We start from the raw sequence: 21,470 nt of genomic DNA on the forward strand, positions 1-21,470 counted from the left end.
CCCCTCCACGCCCCCTGCTAGCTGCCCCAATATGTAATTTACCCGTACGCTATAGGAGACAGAAAATGCTGGCTGTTTGAAAATGGTACTGGCTCACCTAGATGGGAGAGCGGGAAAGAAGATATGGAAATTGAGTTTGACCCCCAGAATTCAAATCCTTTCCAGCTGACTTCAGTATATATCCCATAATACATAGGGAGAAAAGTCCCGGAATGTGTAGAACCCAGAAGTGAAGCAAAGCACCATGTGGTACTTACCCATAATGGTGCACAGTCCCCATGTGAACACAGTGACATGTATTGGATCAGAAAACAGTTGACGTTGTGTACACAATCAGTGCATACAATCTAATACGCAAAAACTCAGTGCAAGGTAAACCCCTCTGCGTAGATAAAGCTTTAGTAACTTCTGCTGAAGGCCTTTTGAAATTTAAATAAATCGTCAGTTGGTTCTCCTTTATCTGAACATGTCACTAAAGTAACAAAGAATTCTAAAAGATTAGTGATACATTATTTTCCTTTGAGGAAGCTATGCTGTTAAACCCTGTCATACCTTGATCTTCCAGGTTTTTTCTTGTTCTAGTTTTAACTATCACTTTAACCAATTTACCATATAAGGTTTACTGGACAGTAATTGCCTGGATCACCCCAAGAGCCTTTTTTAAGTATAGGTACATTTGCTACACTCCAACCCTTCAGTATAGCAGTTGTTTTAATAAAATTTCATGTCATTGTGGCCAAGAAATTCATAGGATTTTTTAAAAATAATATTCCCAGGATACATATCTAGAGTTACTTTATATAAGATTATAAAAGGAATATAAACATGCTGCAGGACATAAACCAACCATTCATTGATTGGGGTGAGGTGGAGGTAGGAAGAAATTCCTTAAGTGTTTGTTTTGGGCTTTTCTACACTTGAAGCATCTGGTTCTGGCCACTGGTTCAGACCAGATAATGGAGTAGAAGGACTCTGGTCTAATCCAGCCTTGTAAGTCCCATATTCCAATAACTTCACAGAGAATTAAGAATCTAGAAAAGTATGCATCAAACTGATTAAGAAACAAATACCTTGGTTTTGTTCAGATGTCTCTAATATAGAATAAGAGAAAATATATTGTGGTATGTGACTGTTTTCTACGTAGGATACAGAATTTTTGTGTAAACGGAATGTTTCTTTGTTTTCCATGAGCTGCAAGCGAGGCCGGCCTGGTTGTTTAAGAATAGGGATTAAAGCTTTGGGAGGTGGGGCTATGAGGAGGAGGAGTTCAGAATCTGGGTGGTCAGAGGACAAGGATAACGGAAGGGGAAATGGAAGGATTTGCCAAAATAATGACTTTCAGTCCTTTTAGGGATTTATGGAAGATGAAGGTCGGCAACGAACAACAAAGTATATTTCACACGTTTTTGCAGAAGAGAGTGATTTAAGCCGTCAGTTTGAGAGGGAGAAGGCCAGGAGTGAACAGTTGGCCACAGTTAGCTTGGCTCTAGTGCATGAAGACTCCCTGCCTGAGGAAGATCTGTCTCCTGTAGAGGAAGACACTTTCCTCTCAGAATCAGATAATGAGGAAGAGATGAAATACAACAAGAAACGAGAAAAAAGAGTGAAGGCCAACTCAGATTCACTGCTGAAGTTCAGTTTCCGAGATGGCCCCCATCAGTCAACGCCAGCTAAAGGTAAGGAATGGTTCTCTGGAGAGTCTGGCTTTCTCATGCAGGTTTCCTTTGAAGAAAATAGAGAAGACATCAGGTTTATTTAAAATAAAAAAAAATCTCTTCTGCAGCATTGTCTGCACCCTGTTTCTGGTTGGTGTTCTCTCTGCAAAACTTACTATATTGTTGGGGAGCAAGGGGTGACACATTCATTCCTAACCCCACAGTCTCTTCCTTCTACTGAGGAGTTGGAACACCTTCCTTGCCTAAGGCTGCTAGACTCTTGGGAAACTGGTGTAGGGCTGTGGCACAGGTGCTTCTTCCCAGTCCCCTGTGCATTCCCATCCATCTCTCCAATGAGCTGTGGGTAGGAGTCACCTGACCTGGCGCAGATTTATGGAAAGGCTGCAGAAGTGCATAATGTGAACTCCTGCGTTTTTCATGCTCCAGGGGAGGTTTCCCTCAGGCAAGACAGTCTTTGAAGCGGGAGACAACCTCCTCCCCCTTCCTCCCCTTTCTTCAGACCGCAGCTGCTGACCAAGCTAATCCTACCCCCTACTATCAGGTAGGAATCTACCTAGAGAGTCTTCTACCTGAAGTCAGGGAGGCGGGAAATGAGCATCACCTGGAGGATGTAAATGTCCAGAATTCACTCAAATAATATTTAAATTTTTAAGACTGAGCATAGCTGTTTACTCTCCCTGAGCCTCCCTGTTTCCTGCAATGGCCTTATCGGATAGAAGATGCTTGAAGAGTATAGCAGGAGACACTTTAAGCGAACCTGTCTGCAGGCCTGGGCTAGGTTCCTGTCATCTAGGGAATGGCTGGGCCATGGGAAGACCTGTAGGAGCTGGACAATGAAGTGGCCAGCCTAATTGGACTTCTTGGTGTTCTTAAATTAGACTGCAAGTTCCAAGCCACAAAGACCCCGGTGAAGAAGCTGCCTTCCCCCCACCTTCTTGAAGATCCCGATGAGCTCCCTGATGGATTTGCAGAGGAAGATTCTAGTTTGGACACTATAAAGCAGGAATCTAATCTCTCTCTAGGCACTCATTCCATAGATGAAGATGGGGATATGGCTGTGATTGAGGAGGTCAGGCTTGAAGACCCCAAGGTACGATATTACGGCCTGATACTTGCTGTCTTATTGGTACAGCTGCTTGAAGTATGAGAATTCCTGCAACATTGGGCAGGTGACCCTCTGAGTGACAGGTTTTTTTGTACTTTTCATAGCAAGGCTTCCAGTTACAATCCCTTTGTTTCACATTGGTTATTTTGTCCCTCTGCTTCCCCATCTCCCTGCACACATTCAGCCTGGTTCTGTTTAAAGGTTATCAGCAGCCTAGTTGAGTCATGCAATTCAAAGTTTAGGCAGTGGAATGAGAAGATGAAACTGCTTTCATAGGAACTTCCCCATTGTCAGTCTTTTAGCTTTGGGAGCTTGGGAAATGCCACTCCCTGCTTGCACGCTAAGCAGACTTTCTTCTTCAGTCGCTGTGCACGTTGATTGCCACTTACCTAAAACACAGAAACAAGCGTAGCCAGATGCCATAGGGCTAAAACTGAGTGAGATTCGCAGGAAAAGCTAGCATGTGCTAGACCTAAAGTCATCCTGTCGCTGGAGTGGTAGAGATCTGGTGCTGAAGGTTCAGGGTTCAAAACCTGATGGTGATGCATGATTTGGGCATGGTTATTGAAGTTTGGTGGAAGATAGACCTGTTGTTTAGGACACAAGCTTCAGACATGGGAAAGCTGGGTTCAGTTCTCTGCTCCACCAGACTCCCTGTATGACCTTGGGCAAGTCACTTAGTCTGTGCTTCAGTTCCCATCTATAAGATGGGAATAAATAGTACTGCTCTGCCTCACCAGGATACTGAGAAGATAACACATTAAAGTTGAGAGAGACTGAGATACTGTGGTGATAAAGGGACAGACAGGAACTCCTTGAGTTTGTACAAACTGAATTTCCTCTCTCCATGCTCTTCACTAGAAGAACGCTGAGCAAAAGAAGGAAAAGCGCTCCAGAACCACTGCAGTGGAGAGATCTCATGAAACATACCGGCTACTGAAGCGCCGAAATCTCATTGTAGAAGCTGTCCGAAACCTCCGCTTAATCGAAAGCTTGTTCACGTAAGACAGGGTCTGAAAGCTGTTTACTTGTTTAGTGGGAGCATGAAGCATTATGGTAGCACAATCACTGCTTTGAAACGTCTGTGCACTTCATTACATGGTGGTTGATCCTGGTTTCTTGTTGGCAGCGTGTTCTGTACTGTAGGAATGCAGGTATTTAAAGTTTCAAAATAACTGCACCTTTTGATCCCCTCCATGGTCTGCTCAAGGAGTGCCCTCACAGCCTCTAGTCCATCTCCCTACTGAGCAGAGCTATAGGTTTGCAGCCCCCTTATTCTTCACTGTGTTTATCCCAGCAGATCTGACTAAAGTCCAGCCCCTGCATTTCACTTTGGGATGGTCTGCACTACGGGGGCGGGGGGATCGATCCAAGATATGCAACTTCAACTACGCTGTTTGCGTATCTGAAGTTGAAGTATCTTAGTTCAACTTACTTGGCCGCCCTCACAGCGGCTAATAGACTGCCGCGGCTCCCCCATCGATGCTGCTTACTCCTCCTGCCGAGGTGGAGTACGGGCGTCGATTCACGGATCGATTTTATCATGTCCAGACGAGACACGATAAATCGATCCCCGATAGATCGGCGGTGGGTAGTATAGACGTACCCTTTGTCTCAGAGGGCCATTAGCTGTATGCCAGCAGCTACAAGTAATGAGAGTTCTTTCAAAGCACAGTACATTTATTTTAGGATAAGTCTGACACAATAAACATATAAGCAATAAAAGGTCTAATTGCATATGTAAGCTTCTTCGAGTGATGGTCCCTATGAGTATTTCACGTGTGGGTGCGCATGCATGCCAAACGCCACACCATCCAGAAGTGTTTCTTAGCAGTGTTAGTTGACCCACACATACGTAGTGTCTCCTTGTGCTCCCAGCTGAGGGTGTAAGAGGTAGTGTGGGTTGACGCCTCTCCAGTTCCCTCTTACTGCAGCATGGCCTGAGTCGGAACCCACTGTTCCTTCATGCTGTTTGTTTTCTAAGAATGACTTACTTCTGCCTAGTTGTAAATAGTTTGCACATAGTTTTTCTTAGTGTTTTAGATCAGTTTTAGTATAATTAGTTTAGTTCTCTTCCCTGTTCAGGGACTGTATTTTGCCCCCCACCCCCGTCTGGGATTATGCCCCAGATTCTGGGCTTAAAAAACTGTTTCCTGCCTGCACTCCTTCTCTGTGAGTAGTGAGCACTGGCAATGCCTTTACTGCCTGGGTGAGGCACACATTTCAGCTTACTGTGCTATCTGCAAATCCTTCTGCCCCAGACCCAGGAAGCCCACGAGCTCTGCCTTTGTAAATATCTGATGAAAGAAGCGATGAGACCCAGGGTGCACTCAGTCCAGGCTCGGGAGACCCCCCTATACAGCACCCCTCCAAGCATAGATGACATTTAAATTATCCTACCACAGCTGAGCTAATGCTCCATTGAGATGTATGAGGCAGTTTGCAACCCTGTGTGATTGTTTCAGGGTTTGCAGATGCAACCAGAAATCATTGCCATGGTGCACACTCCCTTTCACATTTTCAAGTTATTCTACCTGGCCATAGGCATTAAACTTACCTTTTTTAAAATGAAAATTCTGAAAAACAGGATGGCAACCTCAGAAAAAGAGCTAGGTTGTTCTTATGGCACAGCCAGCCCAGTTCAAGTCTCGGGTTAATTACTGGCTTAAAACCAGAAAAAAATCTTTCCTACATTATGACATCAGGCACATACCACACTGCAGTTGCTGTGTCTTAGCCACTGTTTCTAAACACATCACAATTTAAGTTTGCCAGAGGATGTTGATGAATAAATGTTCCTTTCAAGCAGTGACAAATGGAGCTTTCAAATGTGAGTGGAGTGGCCTGCGGCAGTTTAGTGTAAGGTTAAAAATAGAACTAATTTTGAACAGAAACTTACTATAGATTTTGCAGCTTTGAGCAGCATGGAAATGTTACTGCTGCTAAGAAGTGTAAAATGCTGTTTCATGTTCTAGACTTCAGAAAATGATCATGGATCAGGAGAAGCAAGAAGGTGTTTCCACTAAATGCTGTAAGAAGTCCATTGTTCGACTGGTACACAAGCTTTCCCAAGAAGGGCTCCTCAGATTCTACCGCACAACAGTCATTCAAGATGGCATTAGCAAAAAGGTAGCTTGTTGCTCTGAGTCTCTGCTGCTGGGAACTGTGACAGCAAAAATGGCTGCTTATACTGCATATTATCAACTATTCTTGGCCATTTTTTAATTTAGAACTAGATGACATAACAGGTAGATCTCTCAGCATATTATATTAAATGTTCTCCAATGTGGACACCTATCAGGCCTTTCTTGTAGAAATACTTTGTTTTATTAGTAATACCCCCCAAAAAGCTACCCAGAAACTACACTCAGCAAGCCAAGACTCCTCCTAATTAGTGCTTCGAGCTTCCCATAGTCACTTCTCTGGTAACTGGCTGGTTGCTCCCTCTCGGCATAGTTCAGACTGTCAAACGGTTCCCCTCTTTAGCCCTCTCTTGGAAAGTGAGAGCATGTGAAAACTTCATAAGTTAGCCTTTGGGGTTGAATTTTCCCAAGCTTGATCTTCATCCAAAATTGTGTGTGTTCTTTTAAGTTGAAGCAAAATTAGTTGGGGATTGGTCCTGCTTTGACCAGGGGGCTGGACTAGATGACCTCCTGAGGTCCCTTCCAACCCTGATATTCTATGATTCTATGAAAATATCTGCATCTGTTCTTGAGTTTTGTGGCAGTAAAAACAAATTCTTTAATTTGAAATAATGATTGAAACTTCCTTCGCACAACTCGAACTGGTGCTTGCTATGTAAACAGTCTTCAATGAGGAGGTGTTTACACAATCAGGAATGAAAATTACTATTTGATAATGATCCACTGAAAATTACCCGCTGCGCATGCACTGTAAAAAGTTTATGAAATCTAAGTGCCTGACCTGAGAGAAGTCCTCAATGTGCACTCCTTCTAATAGGAATTTGTTTGTCTTATAGACCTTTGAAGTCTTACATACACTTTTCAGCCTGTTACTAGCATTCAAGGCCGGATGGGACCATTGTGACCATCTATTCTGATCTCCTGTGTAGCACAGGCCAGAGAGCTTCCACAAAATAATTTCTAGAGCAGAGCTTTTAAAAAAACATCGAATCTTGATTTTAAAATTGTCAGTGATGGAGAATCCACCATGACCTTTGGTAAATTGTTCCAATGGTTATTTACTCCCACTGTTAAAAATTTACACCTTATGCTGCCCTACATGGTTATGTTCCCCTATATGTATTTAACATGTTTTTTAAAATTATACAGGTTTCAGCAGTTGAGGCAGTTTTAATTGGTTTTTTTTTGTCTTTATTTTTTACTTAAAAACTAGGAAACATTTCTAAATGTATATGGTTCTCAAATGTAATATGGGCCACACCTACTTGTTCTGTTTCTCCTTCTCCCTCTGAGATATCAAGCCTCATGGGGGGCTCAGGTCTGAGGGCAGCTCCTGTCTCCTCTCTTCCTCTTATGTAGTTGGCTCCTTATCCCTGGATCAAATCCTGCTCCCACTGAATTCCAGGGGAGTTTTGGTATTGATGTCAGTTGGGCCAGGATTTCAGCCTGGCTTCAGCTGCTTTTACTGGCTGCTCTTTACAGTGAAAAGTCCAGACAAGGCAGTTGGAAACAACTGCACCGTGTGACTAGCCAGTTGATCATGGAGCATCAACAAGTGATGTGAAGATAACAGCTTGGGAACCGTTAATGTAAAACATAAAGGATGTGCAGGGCATCAGATAATACTGCTTTTGTATGGTGATTAATTTCTATTTGCTCTGACTCCATATAAGTAAATCTCCTCTATACACTCTTCTGGTTTTACTTTGTTGTATAGGTAGAGTTTGTCGTTCACCCTTCGGTGAATCCTAATGACCCCCTGGTAAAAAGTGCCATTGAGCAAGTGCGCTTCCGGATCTCCAACTCAAGCACAGCAAACAGGCAAGTACTGACTACAATTCAGTGACTCCAATATTTGCAGTCTGAGATTCCTGTTATTTCCAAACTGTTTGTTCATTTCCTTAGTTGTGCCACCATATAATGCATAGGGCTAGTCTGTGTTATGTCCTTAAGTCTTGTTTGGTTATTTATCTCTACATTTGTCTGTGGCACACCTGGGTGGGATAGCTGAGCCACTCTCGAACAGTGATGAATTTTTTGAAGTATTAGCTTCACTTTGGAGAAACTGAGGCATGGAAATTTGAGACTGGCTGAAAATCACGCAGGAAGTCTAATAGAGCCAGAAGTAGAACACAGACCTCTTAAATCCCAAGCCTTAACTCAAAGTTTAACCTTTTAAGCCTGGCAGTTCTAATTTTTCAGCAGGTCTGTCTGGTATCAGCCTCACTTGCTCTAGCAAATCTTAGGGACAGGTCCCAATTAAAGATCTTATGTCTAAAGATTAGGTTATTGAAAAGAGGCATGTGACGTCTGCTTTCTGTTTTTTGTCGAAACTATGAATGTCTCATGCCAGATATACTTCACTATCTCAGTGGTTACCTGTATCCTATTGTTGAACAGAGACAGCCTCCCCCTGATTGCTTCTTGCATATTTACAAAATCCAGGCCAAGAGGAAACTTGACAGCCTCTTGATTGCTTCCCTCCCTGGTCACATGCATTCAAACAGTCCAGCGTGTGGCAGCGCATGAGAGCCACTGCTTCCTACACACACACCTATCCCGGGGGTCATGAAATATCTGATAACCTCCTGACTGATTCAAAAGTAGTACGGAAAGGACATCTCCCCAACTTCTTCCCCCATCACCTGGGGACTTACATGTCACTAGGAGGGGGGCCCTTCCTGCTAGCTTTCATGACACACCATTACCCAAGGGCTTGAGGTGACCCAGACTATCAACTGCGGCTGGAGGTTTCCTCCTCAACACTTCTTATCCCTTGCGTGGGGAGAACTGATTCCTCGAGCTGCTTTCCCATTCGAAACTCACATTCCATTTAGATGGCAGGCTCACACATCTGTTCAGTGGAGGAGTCATACTTCACAACCTTAATCATTCCTCACTTACAGCTGTTGTCTCCTACAACATATGAAACTTTTACTATCCTTTGGAGAATCACAGCCTAAGGCAGCAGCACCTCTTGTTGCTCCCTGCACACTCTCCCCTTTTGAAGCTTCTAGCTGATGCTCTCTTTATTTGGAGTGACTTCTCTCTTGTAGCCAGTCATAAGGGCTTGTCCTGGTGGCTTTGGGAATGGTGTTCTGTGTAGGGCTTTGGAGCTGTGCTTCAGCTCCAGGCAAAAACCTGCAGCTCCACTGCTCCGGAGCTGCTCCGGGCTCCGCTCCAAAGCCCTGGTTCTGTGCAGCCCACTCCAAGGTCCATTCAATGAAATCCTTTTGTTCTTTGCGAATAGACCCACATCCTTCACCAGGAGACCCCCTACTATTTCCCTCGTGAGAGCAAACATGAAAAACCCTTTTCCTCAGTAATGATTTGCAAGGAAAGGAGTTAGTCTTGGTTTTGTGTGAAGATTTTCTTGCAGAACAGTGACTGACACCTTGGCCGGTGATTGTAGAATTAATTATATTAGTGCCTGTTTGACTTTATCAATGTACCAATATTGATGTGTGATTTTTATATAGGATTAAAGTTCCCCAGACACCAACACCCCAAGAGCATTTAGAGGAAGATGGTCTGGGGCAAGAGACTGCTGCTGTATCAGGGGAAATGTATCACGCTGAAAATAATGGCCAGGCAAGGAAAACTGATGAGAAAATGGGCATAATACAGCTAAAAAATTATCACCCTGTTACAGGTAAAACTAACTTCTACTTATCTGTCAGATAATTCAGACAACTGGAGAAACTTTTCCATTTCTCACGTACAGGGTGTGAGAGATCCTCACACTTCAGATTTGTGCCCTAGAGTGAAATCCAGGTGGGAACTTCCTAGGTTCAATGTGCTAAAGCCATTGGCAGTGAAATGTAGTTGCCCCTAGTGCTCCAGTAGTTCCTATGTGATGTGACTGCAGTTGGGAAAATGTTCCCATAGGTGGCTATGCCCAGCTCTTCATCAGCAATTAAAGACCCCCATTCCATCCACAATCACCAACAGGGATGCTAAAACTATAGCTCAGTTGGTCACTTACTATAACATGGGGGGGGTTTCTATAGCCTTTGCTACACATGCACTGTGTACTACTGTGTGACAATAAAGTAGTACAGAAAAATATGCATTAGAGCATACTAAAACAAGACTGTGGTGAAGTAGAACAGGTCAAGGGGTGCTGGCAACAACTCTTAAAAGTTAGGATTGCTAATTGCTTTACAGAAATATTTATTGAACTTTTCTGCATCATTAACAACAATTTTACCATCTCCATCTAATAGCAGGCCAATACCTTTGTTTTGTTCCTGATCTACTTAAAAATTCATCCTTGTTGTCCTGGGCTCTGCCAGCCATGAATTTTTCCCTGATGTCTTTTAGTTTCCCTTATCAATTTTCTACTCTTCATAACTTCTGATTTATATTGATTGCTGTCATTTTCTCCTTTCTTGTTTGTTATATATTGCATTTTTATTTCTAATTGCGTCCTTCTATTCCTCTCTTAACCGGAATGGGCTTTTACACAAAGTTCTTCTTTGTGATTGTGGCTTTTTGGCCATCTGATAAACTCCTCTTAAACAGCTTCCAACTTTCATGCAAGTTTGTGTGTCTACATTTTTCCTCCCAATCAATTTAGCTTGTAATTTCCCTCAATTTTAGGGAATTAGCCATTTTATCTTTTTAATCTATTCTGTCTTTGCATTCAGTGGTTCATCTTCTTTTCTTCACAGTTCCAGGACTTGGGCGTTCCCTTGGCTTTCTTCCCAAAATGCCTCGTTTAAGAATGGTCCACATTTTTCTCTGGTACCTAATTTACGGACATCCTTTAAATGGGCAGCAACAGAAAACATGCTATGATGGTGAGAAAAGAGGCAGCCCGCAGGTACTAGACATAAACACTGCTGTACCTGAAACCCATCCAAGTGCATCAGGAGATGATGATGATGATGAGGCTTCACCAGAGACTACGTGCATGGGGAATCATGAAGTCCCTGCACGGGAGTCTGAAGTGGATCTGTGTAATGAGACAGGTAAGAACTGGCTCCTCATCAGACCAGGACTGTGTCTACATGGGGGAATTCTTGGGGTGGGGGAATCCTCACCACTTTTAATGCTAGTTACTCACTGAGCATATGCTGAAATGTTGTTACAATTGCTTGTAACACCACCTCCTCAAAGCTTTCTTAAGGCACTCTGGCCCTCATTAAAGGATTGGTACTGCCATATATTAAAATTTCAGACTTCAGCTGTGGACGCTGTAGCCATGATTACAATGTGGGGCACATATTGGAAATGGAGAACATGTACTTTTGCAAACTCAAAAAAGGAGGTGGTTTGGATCTAAGGCTTTTGACTGACCCGTTATTAAATGGTGGGCATAAGACAACAACTCACTGCCTGAGTATAGGAAGAAGATTCTTCTAAGCGCAGGTTATTCCATAATTGCCCATGGCAGGAATTAGTGCACCTCCCTCTGAAACTTCTGGTACTGGACACTGGCAGAAACAGGATACTAGTCTAGGTGGACTGCTGCTTTGAATCTGTATTGCAATTCCTATGTTTACAAAGGTAGACCTGGTTTTAGATTTCCAGTACTTAACTGGTCCCCAGCTAGAACTAATAATTTTGTTCAATCTGTGACTCTAAACCAGCATCCTTTCTCTAGTGTATGTGGATGACATTTCGTGGATGCGCTACCTCCCTCCTCTTCCAGTACATAGGGAATTTGGGTATGGCTGGGCTCTTGTTAGTGATGTTCTTCTTTGCCTGCCTCTCTCCATCTTTATCCAGATAGTGCAAGTCAGCTACAAGGTACTGTGCTTTCCTTTTGCAATTTATATTCTTTATGATGTAACGTCCAGTGTTATTAACAGTACTTTAGAAAGCAGCAGACATGCTTAGTCTGTATTATCTGCTCTTAAGACTATGTAATCAATTTCAGCTGGTAATCCATAGAAATTTAACTTCAGTTCTTGCCAGTTTGATTCCAGAAGAAAATATCAATCCAGGATGAGCAGCACTCTAGTGCTATTGATTCATAGGAGAATAATTTGCATGTGACTTATTGAAGACTTCACAGAACACAGCTTATGCCTGGTAAAATGAATTAACATGAGTAATGAACAGTAAACTGTGGCCACTGGGAGCTGTGGGGGGCCGTGCCTGCGGACGGTCAACGTAAACAAAATGTCTCGCGGCCCACCAGCGGATTACCATGATGGGCCGCGTGCTGAAGGTTGCCGACCCCTGAGCTAGCCTGACCTCCTATATAACACATTCCAAAGAGCTTCCCCAGACTAATTCCTAGAGCAGATCTTTTACAAAAACATCCAATCTCTATTTAAAAATTGTCAATGATGAAGAAGCTACCTCCACCATGGGTAAATTGTTCCATGGCTAATTGCTCTCACTGTTAAAAATGTACGCCTAATTTTGAGTCTGAATTTATCTAGTTTCAACTTCCAACCAGCTATTGGATCTTGTTGTACCTTTTCTGGCTAGATTGAAGAGCCCACTATAAACATTTGTTCCCCATTTAGGTACTTATAGACTGTAAGCAAGTCGCCACTTAGCCTTCTCTTTCTCAAATTAAATAGATTGAGCTCCCTGAATCTATCACTATATGGTATGGTTTCTAATCCTTTAATCATTCTCATGGTTCTTCTCTGAACATCCTTCTTGGTGCTGATATTTGTTGTTAAGAAAACAAATTCTGAAGGCAGTTGTCACTGAGTGTGATACTTTGAAGACTAGTTAATCTCAAGTAAGTGTTCTGATAAAATTTCAGTCAGTTTTCACATTTTGATGATCTTATCGTAAAATAATTATTTTTAGGTGGATGGGCTTGAGGATTTTTTAAACAATCCTCTAAAAAAACACACACTGATCAGATGTCTTCCGAGGTCAGTCCGACAGCAGCTTCTTTATAAGAGGCAAGTACCTGTGTTGGTGGGATGTGTCAAACTAAGTGGCTGTGGGGAGGAATTGGGGCTGTTGATTGTTCTCCCAAAGACTACACTGGACAAACTCTTTGTCCAGAAGAACTTTATACTCTAAAAGATGAAAAACGGATGGGTAAAGTGACTGGGATCTAGGAAGATTGTCCATGTCATCAGAGAATGAACAAATTTTTCACATCAATCAGGTCTCCAGGGATACGGGGAGCATTGTGACAGGTGCTGTTCTAGGCTCATTCAGAATATCAGATGGTTCAGGGCATCTGGTCAGTGAAAGAGCAGTGCCAACTGGCTAGCACTCTGGCCTGGATGGTTCACCTTATGGCACTGTCTTCTCTCTTCCCAAAGGAGAGCATCCTGATTTGGCACTTAACTCATCCAGCATGCTGTGTCAGCAAACAGAGTGGCACAGGCAATTTTAAATCTGGAATTTCCTAAATTTTGGGTTCTTGATTTTACAACTGTAATGTTTTGAGTGTAAGTTCCTAGATTTTAATAAAAAGCAACATGAGAGAACAGAAATTTCATCATGTGGAACTGTATCAACCCACCACATGAGTCAACAGGATTGAAACCTTTAGCTAAACAGCACAGACTTCCATTTGAACTAGTGTGTTGGTAGCACTGGGAGGCTGTTATCCTCCGTGAACCAGCCAGCAGAGGAGGATGAGACAGAGAGAGACTTCGCCAGTGGGTGTCATAGCAGTTTGCTATACAGCAAAGGAGTGCTGAGATGTGGGAATTTGGGTTCTGTTCTAAATTCTTGAGATTAACCGCTAATGGTTACTACTCTTTTCCCCATCTCTGCTTCAAACCAGCCTATCTGCTCGTATCACACCCAGACTGTCCCTTTGTTTGTCACCCTCTGCATTCCAGGAGGCAGCTTCCTCTTTCTCCTCCATGCTTCCTGGGCACCAGCATGGGAAGTATTGAGAGAACAGCACAGACCCTCTTCCTGCTCTCTGTTCTGGTGCTTGGCACCATAGCAGTCCCCATGAGCTTGGAGGAGCAATTTCAGGGAATGTATTTCTTGGCTCCTGCAGCCCTGAGTAAGAGCATGCTCGGAGCAGATGAAATCTTCAGAGATTTTTAACTGCCAGCCTCAAACAAATCTCTACCATGCATATGCAAAGGGATTTTTTTCAGAGGCTTATAACTTGCCAAATGTGGGTGGGTCTTCATGGAAACACCAGAAAGCACCTTTCTGATCCCAGCAGCCATTTCTGGCAAATTTCAAGTTCATGCTTCAGCATTTGGAGACACTGAAGTCTATCAGTTAAACAGTTGTAAGATTTTTTTTTTAAACATGGTCTAAACAGTGTATTTTACCCTAACCTTGTTCTTGGAAAGAGCCAGTTTTTGTTGAAACTTCCCAAAAAATTAAGCCTCAAGGCGACATCTGGCATGAAATATTTCAGACTGAATGATTAGTTTGCCGAAGTTATAAGGAACAGAAAACAGGGTCTAATAGTGTTAGGCAATCTTCACTTGGGGATCATTGCCAAGTCCTCCTATAATACAGTGTACGTGCAATTCTATCAGTCCAGATACAACAGCCAGGTATCTTCTCTTTCAAATTATAATGAAATTATCTGCTGACCAACTGGAGCCCTCGCCCCTGTTTATTAATCAGTTAAACTCAAACATTTGGCAGATTTTACTTTTTAAAAATACAGGTTTGGTTTTCATTGATGCACTAAGTAACCTTGTTTTAGATTTGGTGAAACCATTTTGCTTCCTACACTAAGGAACACCAAAATCCTTTGAGTTGTTATATGACTACTTAATATGTCTGTTTAAAGATGTTATTGCTTGTGCCGGTTTTTGCAGTTTAGTGTAAATTACTGACATGTATCACATTTGTTAAATTTATCATGAATACAGAATGTAACATATCCAACTATGTTGCAGGAGATACATCTTTTCAGTGGTGGAAAACCTGCAGAGATTATGTTGCATGGGGCTACTACAGTTTGGCCCAACAGAGAAATTCCAAGATAAAGATCAGGTAATTTTATTTAAAACTTGAATATTACTCTACTCTTTATTCCGATGATGATAAAATAAGAGATTTTAAATTTGCTATGAGCTTAAATATTTGGCTCTGGGCTAAGATGCAACTGTGCAATTTTTAGTGAAATATTGGAAGTTGCATGGATAATTTCTGACCATTCTGGAACGAGACTCAAATTCTTACAAACTTTGTGCAGTGATGATCTGGAAGTCTCCAGAATGCCAGCACCCTGTCTAGGACTTATCAGGCTTACCGTGTTTGCCTCCATTACTGGGAACTGAGGTGCCATGTAAATCCTCCTTTGGGAGATGTGGCTTTTTGAAAACATAACTGTGAAAGGTGTCCGTTTGGGATTAAACACACTTACACAATCATTCATTACTGAATTAAAGACAATAGTTCTTGCATACACAGTGGGCTATGTAATCAGGGTAAAACCAACCAATAAGGAACAGGGGAATTCCAGGCATAAATAGTTTACTTCAGTAAAATTCTGACTTGACCAGGTGATATATTCTGCCACAACACAATTGATAGTCTCTGGAATTGTATTCCTGATCCTAGCCATTGGGTGATGATATATTGTCTCTGTAGAACCCAGAATAGGTTCCCTAATCACAGAAAGTGCCATCATTGTGCAAGATGACAGCAATGTGCAAAGTGGTTGTTGCCAGTATGGGCCACTTGGAATAGATGGAGTTGTATGTCCTGCTAAAATAGCCATTTCAGCAATTTTACTTACCAGTTTGAAACCTTGTGTGTTTCACAGGTATTCGTCTATATGAAGAGAAATGCAGTGATTGTTGATACTACTATCTGTGACCCTCACTATAACCTGGCTCAAAGCAGTCGCCCATTTGAGAGACGTTTGTATGTTTTGAACACTATGCAGGACGTAGAAAACTTCTGGTTTGATTTGCAGTGTGTCTGCCTTAATACTCCATTAGGTATGGTATGATCCAGCATTCCCTGTCATTTCCACCTTCATCTTTTATACCCTATGCTTCTCACACTATCCCTGGCACTTTGCCATGAAGTAATACAGATTCGGTCTTGTCACCTTTAACTTACTGTGTCTGAACCCCTATGGGCAAGTATCTGGCCGTTGTCTGTTCTGCAGCTTATTGTCTAAGGTTTTGAAATATTAACCTTCTTGATTGATTTTTGTGATTGGCACTATTTGGGGCGTGGGTAATGTGAAACTGACTGGACAGGGGTTAAGGTGCAACATGGAGCACAATCAACAGAACAGGGCATGTTGCACTCCTGGCTGCTGCCCTTGAGGACCAGAAAACTTTAGGACTTGGAGTTTGTCAGTCTCATGCTATAGAGCTGAGATCCAAGAATGAGACTCATGCTGGATAATATCTTTAGAGCAGAGTTACATGGCAAGTTATTCACCCCCTCACACCCTCCACACCCTCTTACAAGGCCTACTTCGGTCCTTGCCAAGCACGCTAAAAAAATACTTGTTGCCAACATGATTTTATCAGGATTTCCCTGACCAGCATAGGCAGAGATTTTTTTTCTGAGAACCATGTTGCTAAACCTTCCATTAGATAGTGACATAGCCTATAAGTACAGGTTCATCGAAGTAATAAGTATTACAGTTGTACGTGGTTACAGTACACCTCTACCCCGATATAACGCTGTCTTCGGAAGCCAAAAAATCTTACCGCGTTATAGGTGAAACTGCGTTATATCGAACTTGCTTTGATCTGCTGGAGTGCACAGCCCCGCCCTCCCCTCCCCTGAGCACTGCTTTACCGCGTTATATCCGAATTCGTGTTATATCGGGTCACGTTATATCGGGGTAGAGGTGTATTTTCGCAATGGAGGAGTGTCTTTTTGTTTTGTTTTTTTTAAGTAAAGGTAGAGTAGTGCAATAGCAATAATTGGTTAAAGAGCAAAAGCTTCTAAAACGAAAAGCAACTTTTTTTTTTCTGAAACTTGAAAGCAGCCTAGCAGAATGATCCGTTTGCAGTTTAATCCTCTTTTTTATACTGAAGCAGTTTTTTCCAGAAGGCATTAGACAACTTTGTTTAATTGAGCCAATGTTCATTGTGGCAGTGCTATAATTGTGCTGCTGTTCTCAGGCAGCGTGCAGTAGTATTTGTTTACCAGGCTGTCATAGATATAATCTACATCTGGCTCCCTGTAATATGGGGTTTTGTGTACTGTGCCACCAACATAATGCTTTGGAAAGTTTTAGGGTTTTTAACAAATTGTCTGCTTTGAGCCTTGACGGAAGACAGCAAAACTATGTGTTAGGCTTCAGCTTGTACTGAGCGTATAGGCCAGGTGCTCTTCTGCATTCAAGGCTCATCCTGCTGTTCTGTCAGCACAAAGGGCCAAAACCCAAATGGATCTGGCCAGCTCAGAATTTCCCACGATGTGAGGGAGCTCTCAGCTGGTACAGGTCCATCCTGCACTATTCCTCCAACCCCACCCCAATGTAGGGGGCATATTGGAAAGGGACATAGCATGGCTGCTTCACATTGAGTTCAAGCAATCCTGAACTAGCTGTCTCTTGAGGACTATTACCAGTCTATTTTCCAAGGAGCTACTCTAACCTCTGGGGTCTGTGCCCAGAGCATCAGTGTGCAGCCTACTCCCTGATGGGTACCACCACCACTCTCCTGTGCTAAGTAGAATTTTGTGTTGGAATTTAAGGTCCAGGCCATGAGCCTCCCAAATGACTCCGTTATGAAAGCAGCATGTTTGATACCTAAGGAAAGTGGTCCCGGGTGTTCCTGACTCTCTTAGCATTTCTATTTCAGTGAAACATCTGCCCCACTCATTTGCCCAACTATTAGCCATGGTGGCAGCAAGCAGCCAGAAGCAGGCTGGGGGAGAGATTGGAACATAACTCTTCATACTGATAGTAACCAAAGTACATTTGTGTGTTTAGGAGTCGTCCGCCATCCTCGTGCAAAAAGAAGTAATCTTCAGGGTGAGGAGACCAGCAACGCATTGGATGTGCAGATGGAACAGGAGTCAGCAGTGGATAAACACAATCTTGAACGAAAGTGTGCAATGGAGAAATACACCTTGTATGTTTCTTTCCAGCTTTCTGCATCACTGAGTAGATGGGTTATTAAGAACAGAACAGTTCATTTTAAGAGTATTAGACTGATAGTGTTTGAGTTAGCCTCATAATACTTACTCTGGTTTGTCTTTCCATTTTGGAGTCCATCTAACTAATAGGCCAGATAGTTGATCAGTTCTGTTTTTTCAGTTAATAGGCTAATTTAAAGACCAGGGTGGTGGTGAAGTGACCAGCGCTATGCATTACCAAGTGAGAAAACTGGGCTCAATTTTCCTCCTGTATCCAACAGCAAGGAGTGTTGTTGAAGACTTTTGGGTGATGATTAAGAAGCACCACTCTGGCAGTACTAATGTTTGAAGATTCTCTGTGTCCACCTTCTATATAATCCTGTGTAACGCTTTGCTTCATCATGACTAGACTTTCAAAAACTGCATGGAGACATTTTCCTAATTCTGTGCTTTGATTATTATGAGTTCATTGTTATGTATCCAGTAATGTCAGTAACTGCACATGCTGCATTGTGATATATACGTAGAACATCCATCAGCATTAATGGAAGTCACATGTCGTGCAATATGCTCTTTAAAAAAAAAAAAAATACGAGTGAAGGTTAACCTTCTGTTCTGCTGTAATAAAGTAACCCCAGAGTCTGTTATTGATCAGTCAGTATTTCCAAAAAGTTGAATACTATGGTTGGGTTTTACAAAAGTACCTAAGTGACATGAAGGTCAATGGAATTTGTGCTTTTCAGGTGTTTTTGTAAATCCCACCCTATGCTTTTTAAGTTAGTAGCAGTACTTTTGTACTGCATTTGAGGAACCTGATTCCAGTGAACTATGTTGCCAGGCTGAATTTTTCATTTGCTCTGTCTGTCTAGCTCCTTAAGTGGTCCCCATCACAATACTGTCTGATAGCCTATTAAAAAATTATCTCTGCCTAGTTATGACTTGTAATTATGCTGGAGCCGGTTGTGACAGCATAGTTAAGGCTGAAGCTTAACAGGAATTTTAAACCTTCAACAAAAAATTCATACAATTATCTTGTCTAATATTTGACTTTTTCATAGTGGGTAAATGAAAAATGGAATGATATAAAGAAAATGATGAGTTCTAAAATGACCACTTTTCGACATTTGAACTAGATTGTCTTATCTTTTGTTTTAAGACCTTCTTGCAATTAATATGAAACTTTCTGGGCTTTGTGCCTTGCTCCATGTATAGCTTCACATGAGCTCATTAATAAGTATCAGCTGTGTGAGTAGTAGTTTTTAATCTCATGATTTGTAACTTTTTCTTCATAAATGAAAAACTTTCCAAGATAAATACTGTGTATTTAGGAGTGACAATATTGCTATGCAGTACTCTCACATACTGCCTTCTTCAACATCATCTCTGAGTGCCTCCCCATAGTGTATTAAGCAGTGTGACAAATATCTGTCCGGTTTCTTTCTTTCTCTCTCTCTCTTTCACTCATCCTCTCTCTTAGACTTCTGCAAGGCATTTGACTCTGTACCACATTACATTTTGATTAAAAAACAAGAAAGATATAAAATGAACATGACGAACATTAAATGGATTAAAAGCTGGCTAACTGATAGGTCTCAGAATGTAATTGTAAAGGGAAGATCATTGTGGTGGTGTTATGTTTCTAGTGGGGTCCCACAGGGATTGGCTCTTGGCCCTATGCTGTTTACCATTTTTATCAATGACCTGAAAGAAAACGCACACTAATCACTGATAAAGTTTGCAGATGACACAAAAAATGTGTGGGAGGGAAAGGAGGACGTTAAATGATGAAGAACGTAAAACTGATACAGAGCAATTTGGATCACTTGGTAATCTGTGTGCAAGCAAACAATATGCATTTTAATGTGGTTAACTGGAAGAGTATACATCTCAGACAAGTGAATGCAGGCCATACTTACAGGATGAGGAACTCTATCCTGGGATGTAGTGACTCTGAAAAGATATGGCTATCGTGGTGGATAATCAGCAAAATATGAGCTCCCAATATGACACTGTGGACAAAAGGGCTAATGCAATTCTTTAATGCATAAATTTGGATCTTGAGTAGGACCAGAGAGATTATTTTATCAAGGGTTGACTTGATTACAGTTGATAAGTACCTACATAGGGAACAAATATTTGATGATGGATTCTTCACCGTAGCTGGCAAAGGTATAACAAGATTGAGTGGCCGAAAGTTGAAGTTAGACTAATTCAGACTGAAAATAAAACAAACTTTTAACAGTGAGGGAGATTAACTATTGGAACAATTGACAACGTGAATTCTCCATCACTGGCAATTTTTTAAATCAAGATTAGATTTCTGAAAGATGTGTTATCGTTCAAACTGTAATTAGGCCAGAGAACTTCCCTGACTTGTATTGTGCAGGAGGTTAGAGCAGAGTGGTCCTTTCCGGTTTTATACTCTAGGAATTGTGTGTTTAGTGTAGTGTTTTGATTTTTTGGTAGGGTGTTGTGTTCGTTTTAATGCAGATGCTGCTCTGTGTTAGAGAAAGCAGAATGAAGAACTACATCTTTCATTTGAAGCAGACAGTGGTGAGGTCTCTAATTCCCGTGGGAGTTCATTCCACTGGCATAGATGGGCCCCCAAAAAAGTTCTGTCTCCTGCACACCCTCTGAGGGAACCTCCATCACCCTTGACTCAGAGTGAGACCCATCAAATTCTTCTGTAACCTAAATGAAAATTCCTTGCACTGCCAGCCGGAAGCCTATGAGTTCAAATCTCAGCTCTAATGACTGATATCTTTATTTCCATGCATCTCATCACCTTGACTATTGACCCAAGTCCATGAGCCCCAAACTCAGAAGGTAATCGAGTGTGAGCCACTGCCACCTCCATTTTACAGATAAAGCTGTGTTCTTTTAGGCCTTTGTGCTATCTCGATTAAAAATTCTGTTAGCTGAATTCTAATCTCAGTTTCAGCTTGGCAAACTTTATCTCCAGTTAGGTGGCACAGGTGTTAGTGAGAGCAGAATTTGGTCCTGCAGTTTGATCTACGTTAACAGTTCTGCAGTCTGTTTGGTTGCAATTTCTAATATTCAGTTCTTTTCTCTAAAATTGAAAAGTCAGTTCACTGGATTCTGAGTACCTGAGCTGAATAGAAAAGCTGACATTGTTGCCAACTTTTTGTTGTGAATGATAGAGTGTGCGCCTTTTCCTGCAGTTTTGCACCAACTCATTAGCTGTTGGTTATTTTGCTTTTGTGATGTACACAAAGTCGTCTAGCAAGTATCTTGTCAGCTAGTCTAACAAGTCTGTTACTATGTATTTTGTTTCTTTTCCTTAGAGGAAGTCGAGATGTGGTGGATGATGGATGTATTCCTGGGGATGGGATGGGAGCTGGGGGTCTGGATTCCAGCTTTTATGGACATTTAAAACGCAATTGGATCTGGACAAGCTATATCATTAATAAAACTAGGAAGGTAAGGGGTTTTTAAGTGGATTTATTATATAGCAATGGCTTGACTTTATTTAGACTTAAGAGTTGTTGAAATATTAATAGAAATGTTTGCTTCTCTAGTTTGCTACATATCCTTGTAAGGTTTTTCCTTATCAAG

General features: G+C 41.9%; 1 protein-coding gene across 1 annotated transcript in view; it reads left to right on the forward strand.

Annotated features, from left to right (window-relative positions):
- Positions 1 to 21,470, forward strand: part of GTF3C1 (general transcription factor IIIC subunit 1) — a 73,808-nt gene that overhangs the window by 18,720 nt on the left and 33,618 nt on the right. Inside the window, exons 9-21 of the mRNA XM_050968518.1 lie at positions 1,352 to 1,676; positions 2,555 to 2,766; positions 3,643 to 3,782; positions 5,757 to 5,910; positions 7,642 to 7,745; positions 9,404 to 9,576; positions 10,598 to 10,897; positions 11,533 to 11,678; positions 12,702 to 12,799; positions 14,735 to 14,831; positions 15,607 to 15,784; positions 17,749 to 17,890; positions 21,200 to 21,335. Coding sequence (XP_050824475.1) covers positions 1,352 to 1,676; positions 2,555 to 2,766; positions 3,643 to 3,782; positions 5,757 to 5,910; positions 7,642 to 7,745; positions 9,404 to 9,576; positions 10,598 to 10,897; positions 11,533 to 11,678; positions 12,702 to 12,799; positions 14,735 to 14,831; positions 15,607 to 15,784; positions 17,749 to 17,890; positions 21,200 to 21,335 — 2,205 coding nt within the window. The remainder of the gene's footprint in view (positions 1 to 1,351; positions 1,677 to 2,554; positions 2,767 to 3,642; positions 3,783 to 5,756; positions 5,911 to 7,641; positions 7,746 to 9,403; positions 9,577 to 10,597; positions 10,898 to 11,532; positions 11,679 to 12,701; positions 12,800 to 14,734; positions 14,832 to 15,606; positions 15,785 to 17,748; positions 17,891 to 21,199; positions 21,336 to 21,470) is intronic.

The sequence above is a fragment of the Gopherus flavomarginatus genome, chromosome 9 (genome assembly GCF_025201925.1).
Source record: "Gopherus flavomarginatus isolate rGopFla2 chromosome 9, rGopFla2.mat.asm, whole genome shotgun sequence".
NCBI classification, from domain to species: Eukaryota; Metazoa; Chordata; order Testudines; family Testudinidae; genus Gopherus; species Gopherus flavomarginatus.